Source organism: Papaver somniferum, unplaced genomic scaffold (genome assembly GCF_003573695.1).
Source record: "Papaver somniferum cultivar HN1 unplaced genomic scaffold, ASM357369v1 unplaced-scaffold_57, whole genome shotgun sequence".
Lineage (NCBI taxonomy): Eukaryota > Viridiplantae > Streptophyta > Magnoliopsida > Ranunculales > Papaveraceae > Papaver > Papaver somniferum.
The window spans coordinates 220,008-236,658 of record NW_020648415.1 but is presented as its reverse complement, the minus strand read 5'-3'; the positions used below and the strand labels follow the sequence as shown (position 1 = coordinate 236,658).

The 16,651-nt window shown below is 36.3% G+C and overlaps 1 protein-coding gene and 2 long non-coding RNA genes across 4 annotated transcripts; all 3 read right to left on the bottom strand.

The window, feature by feature from the left end:
- Positions 1 to 8,147: 8,147 nt before the first annotated feature.
- LOC113343230 lies at positions 8,148 to 8,891 on the bottom strand. Its single transcript, XR_003357113.1, has 2 exons — positions 8,570 to 8,891; positions 8,148 to 8,478 (listed from the first exon to the last, which is right to left on the bottom strand). It is a non-coding gene; the product is annotated as an uncharacterized LOC113343230 (long non-coding RNA).
- A 2,484-nt stretch (positions 8,892 to 11,375) lies between these two features.
- On the bottom strand, positions 11,376 to 13,055 carry LOC113343377. Its single transcript, XR_003357208.1, has 2 exons — positions 12,926 to 13,055; positions 11,376 to 11,783 (listed from the first exon to the last, which is right to left on the bottom strand). It is a non-coding gene; the product is annotated as an uncharacterized LOC113343377 (long non-coding RNA).
- An 11-nt stretch (positions 13,056 to 13,066) lies between these two features.
- Positions 13,067 to 16,297, bottom strand: LOC113343375. 2 transcript variants are annotated; one of them, XM_026587592.1, is made up of 7 exons: positions 16,260 to 16,297; positions 14,965 to 15,188; positions 14,819 to 14,895; positions 14,537 to 14,750; positions 14,289 to 14,423; positions 13,743 to 14,195; positions 13,067 to 13,252 (listed from the first exon to the last, which is right to left on the bottom strand). In XM_026587592.1, the coding sequence occupies exons 2-7, from the start codon at positions 15,174 to 15,176 to the stop codon at positions 13,216 to 13,218; spliced, it is 1,128 nt and encodes a 375-aa protein (XP_026443377.1). In that variant the 5' UTR covers positions 15,177 to 15,188; positions 16,260 to 16,297; the 3' UTR covers positions 13,067 to 13,215. The 2 variants fall into 2 exon arrangements, with proteins under 2 accessions (XP_026443377.1, XP_026443378.1); XM_026587593.1 differs by lacking the exon at positions 14,289 to 14,423 and having other exon boundaries at positions 14,582 to 14,750.
- Positions 16,298 to 16,651: the final 354 nt, after the last annotated feature.

Genomic DNA, 16,651 nt, shown 5'->3' with positions numbered 1-16,651 from the left:
AGATACACAAGTCAAGTGATTGAAGAAGAAAAAAATCAAAATTTAAAGTACTTAGAGAGGCGTGAGTAAAAACCCTTACTTGAAAATGGAATCAACACTGACGGAAACTGATTAGTCTTTAGCAGTTCGTATGAAATATACGAACTTCAAACCTAAGGAAGTCATTTTGATTTCGGTAGAATAGAAATTATCTACGAGAAAGTTGTTTTGATTGCGGTAGATTAAATATTATCTATGAAACCATCCTGAATTTTAGAGAAGTTTCTAGTCCGCGGAAGGTGGAATTACGTTACATGAATAAGGTTTTTCAGAACTACATCTTAGGGATGCAGTTGTAGTTTTTGGTGTGAATATTGAGGGGTACTTGGTTATCCTAGGAAAAATTACAAGTGAATTTCTTTTTCCAGAAAATTTAAGTGCGGGCCAATGAAGACAGTGGCTCCACTTTGGATTCGCCACTGACCGTAGGATCTTAGGGTCTAGGTCTTGGAAACTATTGAATGCACAGACTGTTACACATTTCCTGGCCAGGTACACAAAGGCTTCACGACGTGCTTATCAATGGAGCTCTTCATTAGTTGAATTTTCAAGTAGGGAAGTATTAGTAAAGAGTGTGAATGTATGCGAGTAAATAGTGAGGCATACCCCACTTCAAGCGTCTATATAAAGAGTAACATGACAATGTAAAAGGGGTTGAGAAACTTTATATTCTGAGAGATATATTTGGAGAGGAAATCTCGTGAGTTCTGAGTTAGGATTTGGATTGTAAACTTAGTATTCAGTATCATTATCTTAATAAAATCCTAAATTATCTCTTTCATGTCTTGAATTCTCTTAAAATATATATCATTTGGGTGTACCGTAGAACTTCATGCGGTTACACTAGAATTGTTTCATACTTCGTTTTTTGGTGGTTTCATGTTTGTCAAAAAAAAACGCGCAGTCATGCTAACAACTTTGTATAATGTTATTAACTATCGAGTGCACCCGTTAACAATAAAAACAGTATGTTTCTTTCTTGTATAGGGACCCCTATTGTCAGCAAGCTAACCTCACCGGACTCATTTTCTTTCATGAGAAGTGAAAGTTCCATTAAACTATGTATGCTGTTAAAAACGTGGGCTTGATGACCTTGTTTCAGTAAATTAACTTCACCGGACTTATCAGTTAATCGGTTGGTCAAGGACCGGCAAGGTCTTAATTAAGAACCATAAGATGACCATGTTTGAACTAACACACACTTTTAAGATGAGTTGAACCATGTCGTATCAAACTTCTGGGTAAGCCGAACATCATTATGGCACTATGACTAGCAGGGAAAATCGATAGAGAGAAGAAGCCACGTCCCATTAGATAATTAAGGTTTATGTGTAGTAGTTATATTATATTTTTTTATTATTTTTGAAGAAAGTATTTATATTGAATGGTGATGATTTCTCTTAACTGAAACAAGTTGATAATCAGGGCTTGGAAATACAAGAAGAAATCAACAACATCGAAAATAAATAATCCAGAATTAAAGAGAACTAAATTTATTATTAATAAATATCGTACTGGCTGTCTGGCTCCGTATCCAATAAAAGGGATCAAGCACATCGTAGGTATAACTTCCGCGTTCAATAAACTTTGCCGAAGGGACAACATATTTTTTAGCTTATTTATTTAAGGAATTTTAATAAAATGCCACATTTTGGTTTTCCGGTTTAAAAAACTGCCACCGTTTTTTCAAAATTTATAAAGTGCCACAGCCGTTATGAATTCCGTCAAGACCCACATGATTGGTCATTTACGACTGACCTGGTCAAAATTTCACGATGCAATTACTTATATGTCTTCGTAATCTTCTCTAATAGCTTATCTTCTTTCTTCTCCTCCAACTGTATCGACACCGCACAAACATAAAAAATGTTCGACTTTCTTTTAATTCTCTTATTCTTCGATCTAATCAGTGTATCTACAATTACTGCTTCTTCTTCCCGTGTATCACTGCCACCACCACCACCACTAATCATCTGTTTTCAGTTATTTTGGCAATCAATTGATTCTTGTTAATAACGATTTAATACTTTCTGAAATTGGGGAAGAAAGTCAGAGTTTGTCAAAATTAGGTTTAATTCGTACAATTGAGGTTGTTTTAAGAATAGAGTTTAACTTGATTTTCATTTTTTTTCAGTTTCATATGTTAAATTTTGTACTTCAGTTAATTAAGGTTTCTAATTAGAATGTTGTTGTTGGACTTGACTTGGCAGTGGCTAGGAATTGAAGCCAACAAGGGTTGGTGATTTGAGTCTGAACTGAATAATTGGAGTCGTGTTAGATTGAAGAAAGGATTGAATGAATGAATCAGTTTTGTATGAATTTGGTATTGCAGTGAAGAACAAGGGAGGCTTGGAAATCGAACAGTGGTTGCGAGTCGAGACGATTTTGGGTTTCATTTGTCAAGAACAAAGAAGATGAACTCATGTTGCTGCCATGGGGTCAGATCGATGGATAGATGAGAAATGAACCAAAATTTACTGATTTGGTAGGGTTGAGATTGCATTCGGATGAAAAGGGAAGATGGGTTTTTAGCCGAATTGATACTGGATACGAAGGAGAGAAGGAATTTGTTGATGTTTGTTTACTGCTGATATTGGTGACGAATTTAGGGTTTGTGGTTGTTCAAAGGGTTTCTGAATTTGAGATTTAAAATCAATGAAAGATAATAATTTGTTGCTGATGGGAATTGAGATTGAAGATATATATGCCACCAGCAGAACACATGTAGGTGTTTGTAGAATTGCTTGAACCACCAGCTTCACTCGGCAATCGACAGAATGGCTTGTGTGGATGTAAGAATTGCAGGAAATGGGTCTTGATGTTGCTGAGTTTGAAGTAGGAACTGATGCTGATGTATGAGCTGCAAGACGTGCAAATGATTATGTTGTGGGCACTTACAGACTTACTCGCAGCCAAACTCGGCAATGAGTCACACTATTAGATCGATTTGAATCAGTCCTATTTAGTTCATTTGGGGGCTTAAATGTCTTTTACTACGGCTGATTTACTTCCATGTAGGCACTAACAGCAGTTAACTGTTATCTCAAAAAAAACGGGATGGAAAAGGTCAAGAGTGTGGCATTTAATAAAATCTGAAGAAAAAAAACGGTGACACTTTCTTAAAAAGGAAATTTGAAGTGTGGCACTTTATTAAAATCCCCATTTATTTATTTATTTATTTTATAAAGTGGGAAGCTCATATTCTTTCACTTGTTTCAAAACAAAAAAACACATCGTTTAGTTGTCAAAACTATAAGCCTTGATTTCTAGTCTACTTATAGTTATATCTCGGATTAAGATAAAATGTATAGTTGAGATTTAGATTTCACGACGTTCATCGATTGAACATGAAGAACTACTAAGGGGACATTGTGGAACTTCATCAACAAAAGGTATGTGGAGACTTGAACTCATCTATTACTCAGAAGTATATTTCTATTCTTCTCCTATTCAGACAAAAAGTCATATAGCTATATAGACTTTACTTTATACACATTGATATTTCGAGCTGAGTTTAACTCGCTTACGTGTTTCTCGAAATATGTGCTAATAAGCTTTCTCTTTAACCAAGTTCATCTTTTATTCTTGACGAAAGTCAAAAGATGATCATGTGAAAAATCGCCTGGTAACATCTAACATGATTTGTGTTGGACGGTCATTTGATGTAGACTCGGAATGTTTCGTATTGATTATTTGATCACTTGGAAATTCCTTTGAAGTTAATAGTTTGTGTGAGACAACTATTCTCGTCTTCCGAGAATGTTTCAATGATTAAACTAGAGTTTAGGACAATTAAACTTTGATTGGATATAACACAGTATGCGTACTGTGCATAAGAAATTTAATCGACATGGAAAGTAGGTGCAAAAAGTACAAATACTAAGGCCGTTTGTGAATCAGTTTAGTCATCGTACGTGTACCGGTTTGCATACTGCAAACAATCCCAGGTTCCGGAGTTAGCACAGAAAAATTTGGGTACGTGTACCGGTTTGCATACCATAACCACTTACTGAGTTCCGGAGTTTACATAGAAATTCAGGTACGTGTACCGGTTTTCATACCTTAAAACTTTAACTGGTTCCGGAGTCCACTGAACTTTTTTGGTACGTGTAACAAGCCAGTCCCGTAACCACAGTTCCTTTACATTTTTCATACTGGTATACATATCGATCCGGTTCACGAGTTGACAGATCTTTTCAAGGTATGTATAAGAATATGAGTACCGAAAATCCGTTCATCGAAAAGTACATGTAATACATCTTTAGAATTCTAGCAGTTTTCTCAATTTGTAAGACTGATAACACTGTCTTATATCCGAATATAATAGTTATATATTTATCTCTAAATCAATTCGAAACATTCCGAATAACATCAATGACACACATCATTGTTCTAGGCTATTTCCGAATAATAAAACTTGAATCATGATTTTGATTCCGAACAAAAAAAATTTCCTTAATAGAAATTCATCAAGTATGAACAAATATTTGGTAAACTTAGTCATTATATTTCTAGAATCTTTTAATTTGGAAATTAGTGCTCAACTCGAAATTTTTGTCTATGCATAATAGTATAATTAGTTATGCGACATCGTCTCATAGATAGAAAGATGAATATAACTTATGAAATAGGTGGTTCCGTCTTCACTTACCTTTTCCGAAGAAGTTATCCAAAATCTTCGATTGGTCTTCGCCTTCAAACGGTAGAAAGCAATGATGGCTGCCGCGATGTTTGTTTCTCAATTAAAATTCTATCCTAATCCGAGACTTAACTAATTGTAGACTAGAAATCAAGATATAGTTTTGAAATATAAATTCGACAACAAGCTTGAGATAACAACACTTGTGATTTCGACCGAGCAATGCCTTAACAACTCTCTAAGCCTAATTTTAACCATCTTAGAGTGCGACAAGCGCAAAATGATAAGTTGGTGTATATTGAGTTTATCTCTAGCTTACCCAATGTTTTTGAGAATAAGGCTTTATATTTGTGTTTATCTTAGTTTGAGTAGGTGGTTCTATTGCATCTTTCAATTTCAAATTCCATCTACAAAATCACCAAAGGTAAGTCATTCTACTTATAGGATTTGTAATGAAAATTATTTTGATAAACATGAAATTTATAGTATTAATTTGATTAGTTACATTGTATATAACTCAATAAATGCACTAGAGCGTAGCTGAAGTTAAAAATCCATGTTTATTACATGTTTTGTGATGTATGTGTGATCAATGTTGAATGAAATTATTATGTTGGTGTTCAAAGCTGTTGGAAAATGTACAATATGTTTCTTATAAGTGCTTATGTGTACTTACATACAAAATCGAACTTGATACTTCAAGAGATGAAGAAGAAAAAAAAATGGTGTTATTGTTTGAACAATTGTGTTTGGATGAACGTAGCTTATTATTCGTCAACCGCTGCCTAAGGAAGTGCACACACAAAGTGTACTTAGTTTAGATTGGGTGTGGCATGATGGAAAAATGATGAATTATTATTTTACACCTGGAATTGGTTATACTTCAAGAAAATTCAAACACCCTTTAGGTATGAAGGAAGATTTATTTCAAAAATAAAAAAGTTATTTGAAGTAGATGGAGAATGGCATCAACACCCGGATGCAGCTGGTGTAATGGGGCATTCTCCACATATGAAATTAGTTGTTCAATGAAATGTTTATGCAAAACCACATGCATCTGCTGATAGTATCAATAACTACACTCGTATGAGTGCCATAAAAACATGATATCATTCAAAAAGATTTTGCAACATAGATCGCAATACTTTCAGAGACAGATACTTGCGCCAATCTACTCCTGAAGATGTTCAGAGGTTTCAAGATGAAAATGTTGAATGAGGATTTCCAGGAATTATATGTAATATTAATTGTATGAAGTGGTCATCGAAGAATTGTCTGATATCTTGGCAATTAACGTATCAAGTTAATGAAAACTACAGTTCTACTGTTTCAGAGGCGGTGTCATGATATGATTTATGGTTTTGGAATGCCTGAGTCAAATAACGATTTGAATGTGTTGGTCATTTATTCCTTTTTGTTAACATCCTCAATGGTGTAGCACCTCCACGCACTTATGTCATCAACAATTGCTAATATAACATAGGTTATTTCTTAGCCGATGTATCTATCCACAATTGACTACAATTGTATAATCTATCACTCAAATATTAGAAGCTCTAGGCTTGAGAAGGTTCAACAAGTATCAAATGGCTGAAGAAAGAATGTCAGGCGTGCTTTCAGAGTGCTTAAAGGGAAATTTAGAATTGTCGGATCATGTAAGTACTGACAACAATCTTACTTGAGTCTGATAATCATGTATTGTCTTATTTTGTATAACATAATTATTGAGCATAAACGTGCAGATAGGGATTGGGGGTGCAATTATTCCTGTTTTGATTGCAGAGCCTATAGAAGATCCTCGTGTTCTTATGTCAAGTCTAAAAAACATTGAATTGTACCTCCAACTAAGAACTGATTTTGTTGCGTACAAGGGCGTCCTCATAGAGGAGGTTAATCCCAACCATAAGTCCAAGCATAACAATCAGGTTCGTCAAAATTTAAAGATTTCGATATGGAATACGCAATGGATGCATCATGTGACAACCTAGAAAATCACGCCTTCGCAGGCCATGACCCCCAGATGCACCACTACGATGCTAGTGACCGAGTCGTAAAGATTATAATCATCTCTTGCATCAAAATTGGGAGCCAAATGATATGAGTTACTAAATTATAGAAATCACCTCTCTATTATATGATACGAGCGATAAAGTGCTGAGCTATTAATGCTACAACTCACTGTGGATGCCTATGTACCTCACAAAGAAGGGATCAAGCACAGACTGTAGCTCATCAATCGTCGGGACAAGCGACTAAAGCGAACTCGTGTTGCAAGAACAAAGGACAAGCATATCCTAGTCCACATAAGCCAAAAGCATCTTTTGCAAATGATGCGCAAGAATGTGTGTCACTGGACTTCCCTTCGTTTTGCATCATGGTGATGCATCCTTAGTTTCCTAATTCCGCAACGATGATGCCTAAGTATTATGAAGCTCTTTTGAGCATCCAATATTATCATACTGTTGGGCCAGTTCAATAAAAACCTGTTGTTTGGAGGGAACTGAAGGAATCACAATCCTCAATTCCTAAGAGTTGATTTCATCTGTTTGGTTCAGGGAGTCGGGATCACTCCATTGGAGTGGAATGCCGATCCTTTAATTCTTTAAACAAAGTTCAATGTAAATTCTAAGTTCCAACTACATGCTCATTTATTCTTAATCAACAGAAATAACTTAAAAATAAACTCAAATATCAATTTAGATAATGTATAGAACATTGAGTCCATCTTTAACGATTATATTTATCTATTCATGGAAGAAAAAAGAAGAAGACCTAACACGCTTTTCATCTTTGAGTGGAAAACCCCTTATCTATTATGCTAGTTTCACATTTGTTGTTCTTGCGATGTAAAAAGCTGTCTAATTCTAACTAGAAGTACCTCTTAAATACTACCCAAGTGTGGGGTATATGTGCCTCAAATCTAGTGTCAAAAGCTTGCCAAACATTCAAAACTATGGCATGAAAAATTTGTCCAAGACGAGCCCAAACCTTAACTCCGCTCTCCTTCTCGTCCAGGCCCCTAAAAGGCCCAACAATCAATGTTTTAAAACATAACTTGTTTGTTTTATGTTAGATTTTAAACAAAATGATAATGTCACTCATTTATGTTTTTTTTGATATAATCAGCTGGGAGTGCAAATTTGTGCACCCCTCTAAAACCGGGGTGCATGTTCTCCTGCTAATCCAACACCAGCTGGACGAGAATGAAAAGCTAAGCCAGCTTCTTCCTCTGGAGGAACAGTTAGGAGATTTCTAGCAGCAGAACAGATGCTCAATCCTACTAACAGAATGAAAACAACGCTCGTTACTTTCTTATGAACAGCCATTTCTTAAGCTAATATTAGACAGAAGACAATGTTGGTATTTATAGAGTTTGGAGGGGGTCTGTCCAAAATCGTGTTGCATGGGCTTGAGCTAGAGCAATGGTGGAGAGTTAATACACACGCAAATGCAATCTCATTGGGCCCATTTTTACACTATCACTTGCATACGCTAATTTATACATTTGAAATAGAAATTTCGTACAATCGGCTTCATGCCCTGAACTTAAATTACATCACCAGCTAGCAACACAACTACTGTTTGAAATAGAAATTTTGTGACATATAAAATTCCTGGTAAGCATATAGTATGTACGCAAATAATATCTATTCACCAACTAGTTTAGATAACATCACACAAATTGGGCAATACATATCAATTAAGAAGATAAGTCATCCAGAGTGACTTTTTAGAGAGTCATTTTCTTTAAGAGATCTTGATCAATTTCTCTGGCATTTGTCATCTCCATCCAGCGGATTCTGCAAAAATTTCATCACAGATATTCACAAGTGTACGGTATAAAAGGAAAAAAAAATAGAATTCTGCATAGAGATACAACTGACAACTTACCTCAAGTGCATAAGATTTGCAGAACAAATACAAAAATGATTAAACAGAATATCATATCCTTCTTGTGGGAGTTGTAATATCTGTGTAATGGAAGCGAGGTAGTGATACCCGCTAAGAAAATGTTCCAATTGTTAAATTAAGAACATGAGAGGATAAATCATATTGCTATCAATCAATCGAATGCATTGTGCGACGATCTCCAGATGTGTGTAAGGTTTCACATACAAACCAAAAATTACAATCATAACAGCTACGACCTATTCCCGATCAGATCTTGTTTAGTTCAGCGGCGCCGCCGGGCTTAATGGTCTCTCCACTTCCACTCTCTCACTTTTCTCTATTTCTAGACCATGAAATGAACTGCTAGGGTTTTTCATTTTATAGAAGAGAAACAAACTTGTAATTTACCAAAATCTCCTAAACATCTAATCTTTTCTTAGAGGGTGTTTGGCAGATACACAAGGCACAGCAAATCCGTTTTTCTACAAGTCATTTTAGAGTTGCGTGCCCAGGTTTTCGATTCGGTAGTACCCGGAAGGACATAAAATGTGCAGTCCAATTTTACACACACTTCTTTGGAAAGTGTTCACAGGTCTGAAAATTTTTTTTATCGCCCAACATCGAAACCCGTAAAATATAAGGAGAAAAAATATTCATCAAGAGTTCGAAACACACTGCTTAAGCTAAAAATAATATTACAAGAAGAGAATTTGGAACATAAATCGGTGAGAATGCAAGGGGTGACAAATTGGTATTTATAGAGTTTCGAGGGGGCCTTCCAAAATCGTATTGCGTGCGATTGAGCTAGAGGAAAAAAGAGAGGCAGAGCAATGGTGGAGACTGGAGAGCTAATGCACATGCACATGCAATTTTGTTGGGCCCAATTTATAATGGCGCTTACATACTCACTATCATAGCAAGTCTTATCGTGGAATTCATGTTATTTAAAATATCAAAAGATAATGGAATGTCAGTCTAATGGCTTCCAAGTTAGTGTCACCCATTTTTTTCCAATACATATTCCATGGTTTGGTAGAATTGTCGATGGAATCTACGAAAAACGTCAATCAAATTAGTGCCAAACGTTATCCAGAATAACACAGTAAAAAAAAAAATGCTAATCAAATTAGCGTTAAACGGTAGCTAGAATCGCGCCACACACATTAGAGCCCTATAGCAAAACAGCCGATAAAGTAGGCGGTACTTATTATGTGGGATTCGTATAAAACAAAAAGAGGGATACATGTCATATATTGATTTGCTTAGCCTTTGACACATAAAGCAAATCACTAGTATTATTTTATTTTACATAAAAGAACAAGTTTTTTTTTTTTTGAAAAGAAAAGTTTCATTATTAATAAACTGGAACTTCTTTTGGGTAACGAGTCCCCGCCAAGTCATTCATAACAATTACATTAAGGAAATCAGGAGTAGTGTGCTCCCATATGTGGGTTGATGTTCTGTTGTTGATTCCAATCCCGTGCTGTAATTGTTTTTTTTTGCAAAGTCTGCAAGTCCATCCGCCGCTTGATTCGCTTCTCTATATGTGTGTTATCATATATGCGTGTAGTAAACGGAGATGTTGTATTTCTTGTAACAAAGTTCGTATGATCCAAGGTGCCTCAGAGGGTCCTTCGAGACAAGTGTTAACATCGCCGTTGAGTCCGTTTCGAATTGGATGGTGTTCCATTCTTTAAGGGCCGCCATCCTCAACTAGTGGTAATGCCCATGTCTCTGCCACGATTGATGTCGAATGTACTGGATCTTGGGTGTTTTTCATCTTGTAGTATTAAAAAAATAAAACCATATTTTTTTTGGCGTTTTGGAAATCTCCCACTACTAAGTTTGGACTTCCATGAACTGTTCCAGGTGGCATGCAATTTGGAAGATGTTATTTTTCTCATCTCATAAAAACTTGCTTTTAGCGGTGCTATGAGTAGAACATAGTGTGATTTTGTTGTTGGCCTCACATGTACAATATTTTTTCTCTCGTGAGGAAAGAAAAATAAGCCTCTTCTCTTGACGTGTTCATTTTGAGCTAAGGTTTTTTAAATCAATTTCTGCTTCCCCAGACTGTTCTTATCCTACTAAGTGGGTGGTATATATACGAGATATATTAAGTCCGCGGTCCAAATGCTCACCCCTAAATTATCAACCCTCGTACAGACCCACATAGAAACCCTCACATAACAGATACATGGTAAGAAAACCCATCAATTAATGACGGCCCAAAATGGAAAAGCACACATAGAAGCCCAAATAAACCAAAACCCTAAAAAAGAGCCAAGGAATCTCCCCATCACCTATTCCCTAATCCTGCCGCCACATCCACCGGAACCCATCCAAATCATAATTCCAACCACCGTTACAAAATCGTCGCCACTTTTTCTTCCCTGTAAGCAAGTAGTGTGAAGAACTCAGTGATTTTGAAACAGAACTTGTTCTTTTTTATGGATTAGCACAAAAAAGAACCACAACTCTTTTACAATAGTAGGAACCCAGTAACAAGATCAAGAACCCCATGATGAATTCTTCTCTGCATAAGCACAGAAATCCCAGTGAAATCATCAAAAAAGGGATGATTTAGGTAAAGCAGGTCTCCCAGCAATCACCGCCACCCTCTGCTTAGAATACTTCCATCTGAAATCGTAGCGATGAAATCGTTTGCTTTGATGCAAACTAAAAACCCCAACTGGTCCATCATGATCTCAAACACTCATAATCAACCTAAACTATTGATGAAGTTGTGATTCCGATTTCGAAAGGGATAAAGGAAAAATAGCAAAAAAAAAAAAAAAAAAATCAGAGAAGAAAATAGGTCGCGTCAGATCTGACTCAAAATGGAAAACAAACGGTCTAACTGCTGACTCGGCCCGAGTCAAGGGTTGACTCAGATTCAGACGCCGAGTCAGCTGCAAACAAACAAGTTCTACTAAGCAATTATCTTATTTATTCGCCCATATTCACCCATGAAACCAAATCTTGCCGGGCTTAAAATTCGCCTTACAAACAGTATCTTTAGAACATCACATGGCCTACCGAAATCAAAAGAAAACCCATACTTTAAAACTCCATCAAAACAGTACAACCCTTCGAGTTCATGCACCTGTGGCGTTTCAGGATCAGAGGCAGCAGCAACAGCAACTACAACTTTAATCTTTCCATCACTGGTATCGACTTCTCTGACAACACGGCTGTATCCAGCGGCAGTCCCCTATAGTCAGATGCCGAAGTAATACAAATTAAATTAACTTTATAAGAAAAAAAGCTCTTAGTCACCGTCATTTAACTTTATAATATCTGCATATAATAAGCTTTCCTCGTTTATTCAACTTGGGTCAACCCAAAGACAAGATGCAGAAATATCAACAGTCTCAAACATAGATAACATGAGAGGGTAAGCAAGACTGTGGATATAACTGAGATACCCCCAAACCAAGATTTTTCAACAGATGTACTTTTGGACACAAAACCTAACAATTTCAGGGGTGCATCATGCACAAGATCTAGTTCAAAGTGAGCTTTGTCAGGGTAAGGCAGAATTACACATTCCAACTGTGGCTCCTTAAAGATACCATATTTGGCTGCAAAATAGTCCAAGAGGACTTGAGAGGCACAGAGTTCCAATCCTAGATTAGGTTCTCTTCGAAAAGTTGGTTTCACAATTTTGTTACAACCAAATCTAGGTCGGGCGGAAGAGTCTCAGTTTTTGACTTGGGCAGAAAAGTAGGCACATTTAAGTTGTTTTCATGTGTAAGATGATTGGTAGCATCACATACTCTCCCTAAGAAACATGTATATCATGCTCATGTTCATAGAACAATTCATCAAGCTCCAGTTCATAAATATTATCATCCAAAGCTTTAGTTTCATGCATAAGAATATCAGAAGAAACTTCACATTGTGACCTAGGCAGGGAATTAGATGCATCTAAGTTATATTCATTTTTAAGCTCAAAAATATCACTATGCAGTCTAGTTTTTCCCAAGTCAGAAACAACTAGTGTTCTATCATGCTCGCAGTCATTGAACAAATTAACAAGCCCCAATTCAGAATCATGACTATCCAAGGTTCCCACATAAACATCAGAAGAGTCGGCACATTGCAACCTAGGCAAGAAATCAGACACGACAAATATATTTTCATGCATACCTAAGTCAGGCATAAGTTGTCTGTGGGCATTTCATACCTTGGATTTTCATGGTACTCCCTAGACTGCCTAAAGCATGCATTTCAGGGCAGTGCTCAGTTAAATGATTTGGGCAGCCACAGAAGATGCAAACAAAAGTTCAACTTGCCTAAATATACAACAAATGATTTATATCAACTTGGCATAGAAAGGAAAAAGCATTTTACCTGGAGAGAGAGAGTGATCCATCGCAGTCCACTCTGCCGGTGAAATTCTTCTCCGGATGATCAAATCCGATCCATTTCACCATATTTCTTGCATCCTTCTGTTGGAGCTTTACGTCTTTTTGTTTGAGTACTTGACAAGAGTTGTTTTGTTGCTTGGGCTACCTGTTACAAACTTTGGCATAGGCCTGTGAGATTGGGGAGGAGGTTTTCTGATTGTTGGTTCTTTCGATGCTCTGTTTCTGTTTTTGCTTCTCTTATTCTTTCGTGGAGTGGACTTTGCAGGAGTTGACTTAGAAGAAGTTTTTGAGACACCCGGTCACCACCTCACTGGTAAGTATACAATCAGAGAAGTAAAATAAACATTACAGAGAACAACATCTTTGAGTGATATGTAGATCATGATGAGATTTCTTGTTGTTTTATCTATGAATAATACTAAATGAACCAATATGTTTATAGAACATCGATTTCCTAGTTGATTTATATTCTATTACACTTCTCTGAATGCTTTAGTGTATCTTAATGGAAGTCTAACCTATGTTGGATACTTGGTGAACTCAGAGAAGTGTCTAACATGAACGAACAAATGTTTGCCTAAAAGTAACAAAATGACACAGTAGACTATGTAGATCTTTACTACTTCGTAATTTGTCCATTTCACAAAATCAATAAGAACTTAATTCCTTAACTAGAAACATCCATAAAAAAGGAGTTCCCACTGAATTTATTAGTTTGGTTGGTTGAAATTCGACCTATAATAAAAGTTAAAACATACTAGAGAACATTCCTAGCTAATCAATGAAGATAGTCTTTTTACCTGAAACAACGCGCTGCAGCAATCAATTGGATGGCGCACCATCCAGATAATACACATTCACCAGCAAGATCATCGTAAGTTTTCAGTTCAACCTTAGCACTCATCGCACTAGCATATTTTGGTACATACGTCCTGGTTACATGGCCAAAATTTCCCTTCAGACAGAGAGTGTCAATATCAGGTTCACGAACAGGTTCCTGCCCCTCTGAGACGGGTTTTGGTGGATGTGAAATTAATTGCTCCAAACCAAGTTTATCCCTGTAAGGCTTTGCAAGATCATCTGCTCTTTCAATTCCCAAATGCAATAGCTCCATCAGTGCTGGATAGTAAGTTGCATGCGGAAATGATGCGTTTATGATTCCCCAAATTTGATTCTTATCAAATGAATTAAAGAAATTTTTTTCCAGATGGCTTTTGGTTTCTTTTCGTAGGGAACTCCAGATATCAGCAGACCTGCAAAAGAACATGAAAATTCAGTACACGGTGAAAAAGAATTATCGAGAGAGAGATAACCCAAAACTTTAAGATTTAAGAAGTCAATAATACAGTGACAAATCTTGGGCCAACTCAGCACAAGCATCTTTCAGTGCACCTATAACCTCCAGTCCGTAAAAACTTAGCATGTATGACCTTAAAATTGGTGACATGTACATGCATGGAAACCCAGGATCTTCCGGTTCCCTGCTAGAACACCAGCACATCTTTATTTGTTACATATGCGTTCCTCTGAAACCTTAATATCACAAAAAATGATGAAGTGTACGTAAAAAAACATAGTTCCAGAAACTCCATACCTTAAATGATGGATGTGGATATTAAAAGAGAGATATCGACTAGACCTGTGAGTATGAATAAACTTTTTATCCTCTAGATACTCTAGCTCCAGGCAATTTTCATACACGTACTCGTAATCGTCTTTTGTAAAATGAAGTATATTAGTAAGGCATAGATTCTCTTTATCATCACCTTGGTGAACCAATTCCAGCACAAATAAAGCCCTCATTGACTCTGTTAAAATATGAGGAGACTGTTAGCATATCAGCCTCTAATCATGATGATAGAAAAGAGAAAAATACCTTTTGGTGGTTTCTCAAACTTGAATGTGAAAGTGCAGGATTTTGAGGATTTCGGGTCCGATAAAAACTCCATTAACCTGAAAACAAATACTAAGGATTCAATTACCTATTTATAATTGATTTTTTTTTAAAGTACAAATGCATACAATTTGTTGTCTTCATCTTCTTCCTCGTCGTCCTCGTCTATAGAGTAGACGTAATTTTGACCAAGTTCAAAAGTAAAAGAGTCTCCAGTGTAGAAATCCTCGCATAAAGATATCTCCAGCAACTTTTCAGCATCGTTTTCAAGATGTTGGAGCCTAACCTCAGACCCTAAAATTTTGGGCCTCCAATCCCAAGTCAATCCGGGGGTTGTCATGTAATCTGTGTGCTAGAGATAAGTAGAACAAAATCAAGATCAAATTAACGAAAAAGCAGGAAACATTAGTTGAAACCCTAGGTTTCATCATACAAGTCGTATATCAAGAAAGGGCACAAGTAGAATAGTACAACAAACTTTGTACTGCATGTACAGATTACAGGTGATCAGATAATTCTAAATGAACACTGGTGCTTATCTTATTCCAACAATGCTAGGTTCCAACTAACAGATTCCATAGTCAAAATAATCGAGATTAAAAAAATAAAAAAGTTTCACAATTGAGATACATAACTAAGAACTAGGGCTGCACAACGGGTCCAATGGAGAGAGGCGCATAAGCATACTTAAACTTAAAAAGAGCCATGAAGTAACAACAAATTGAAGCAGTTAAATTTCTTAAAGAAGCAGTTCGTACATGTTTTAAGAACACACAAACAATGCAGGGATAGAGTCCCTAATACATTTAAAGTTTTAAACTGAAAACACTAGCGAGACTAAAACAACACCGATGACTACAACGACTAGGACTAATTAGTTGAGTTATATATTTGATGGTAACAGATTTCAATTATACCATACAGTATAATGAGCCATACTGGAGCCGTTCTGTGACCACTTAATAAGAACCGAGAAAATATATATATATATCTTGTTCTCGGAAGAACAAGATTCCTACAACCTTAATCAGAACTAGGAATTTGGTTTTTCAAGATTCCTACTGACTAAAGTAAAAAACATGCATGGAGCACATGCAAATGTAAGGAAAGATTAATACAAAACAGATAAAATCACAGCTGAGCTGAAGATTTTTCCAAATTATCCTATGCTTTTCTGCGCTCCCTTTTGAGGAAATAAGGTTTGAGAACAAACGTCTGTGAACTGTGCAAACCAAAAGCAGCAGGGATGAGTCTTGGGGAACACATGAATAAAAAAACCGGCTAAAGGAGCCTACAAAACTGAAACATGAACACTTGCAAATATCCCATATATCCTGGATTAAGAGAACAACTCTAGAGCACATGACATGAACATCAATAAAAACAAAGAAAAATCTCTGGATGGAAAAGAAAAATCTGTTACCTGCTCCTCAAAGTATTAACGCAACTATACAGATGAACAACTCCTGCTGCCTCTCAGTCTTTCTGCATATAAAGAAAAAACAGAAAAAATAATTAAAACCCATATCGATTGACAACAAAAATCGTTTGATAAACAGAAACTAAAAAGAAATCTATCGGTTGGTTTACTTCAACAAATTGAAACCCTAAACCCAAACAGAAGAAGAAACCCTAGAAATGCAAGAAAAAGAAAAAAAAAAAAATCTAAAGACGAAACGAAAGGAGGAGAAATAAAATAGGAAACTGCTTACTAGAGGTGGTAGTGCTCTCGATGGAGATGTGGTGATGGAGGTGGTGAGTACTGAGCAGTGGCGGAGGCAACTGGTGAGAGTGAGAGAAGCGAAAGAAGAAAAG

Coding starts and splice junctions, on each gene's coding strand:
- LOC113343375 (XM_026587592.1), bottom strand. CDS start 15,176: ATGACAACCCCCGGATTGACTTGGGATTGGAGGCCCAAAATTTTAGGG. Junction 14,424..14,536: donor ATCCACATCCATCATTTAAG/GTATGGAGTTTC, acceptor GTGTTCTAGCAG/GGAACCGGAAGATCCTGGGT. Junction 14,196..14,288: donor TTGGCCCAAGATTTGTCACT/GTATTATTGACT, acceptor GTTCTTTTGCAG/GTCTGCTGATATCTGGAGTT.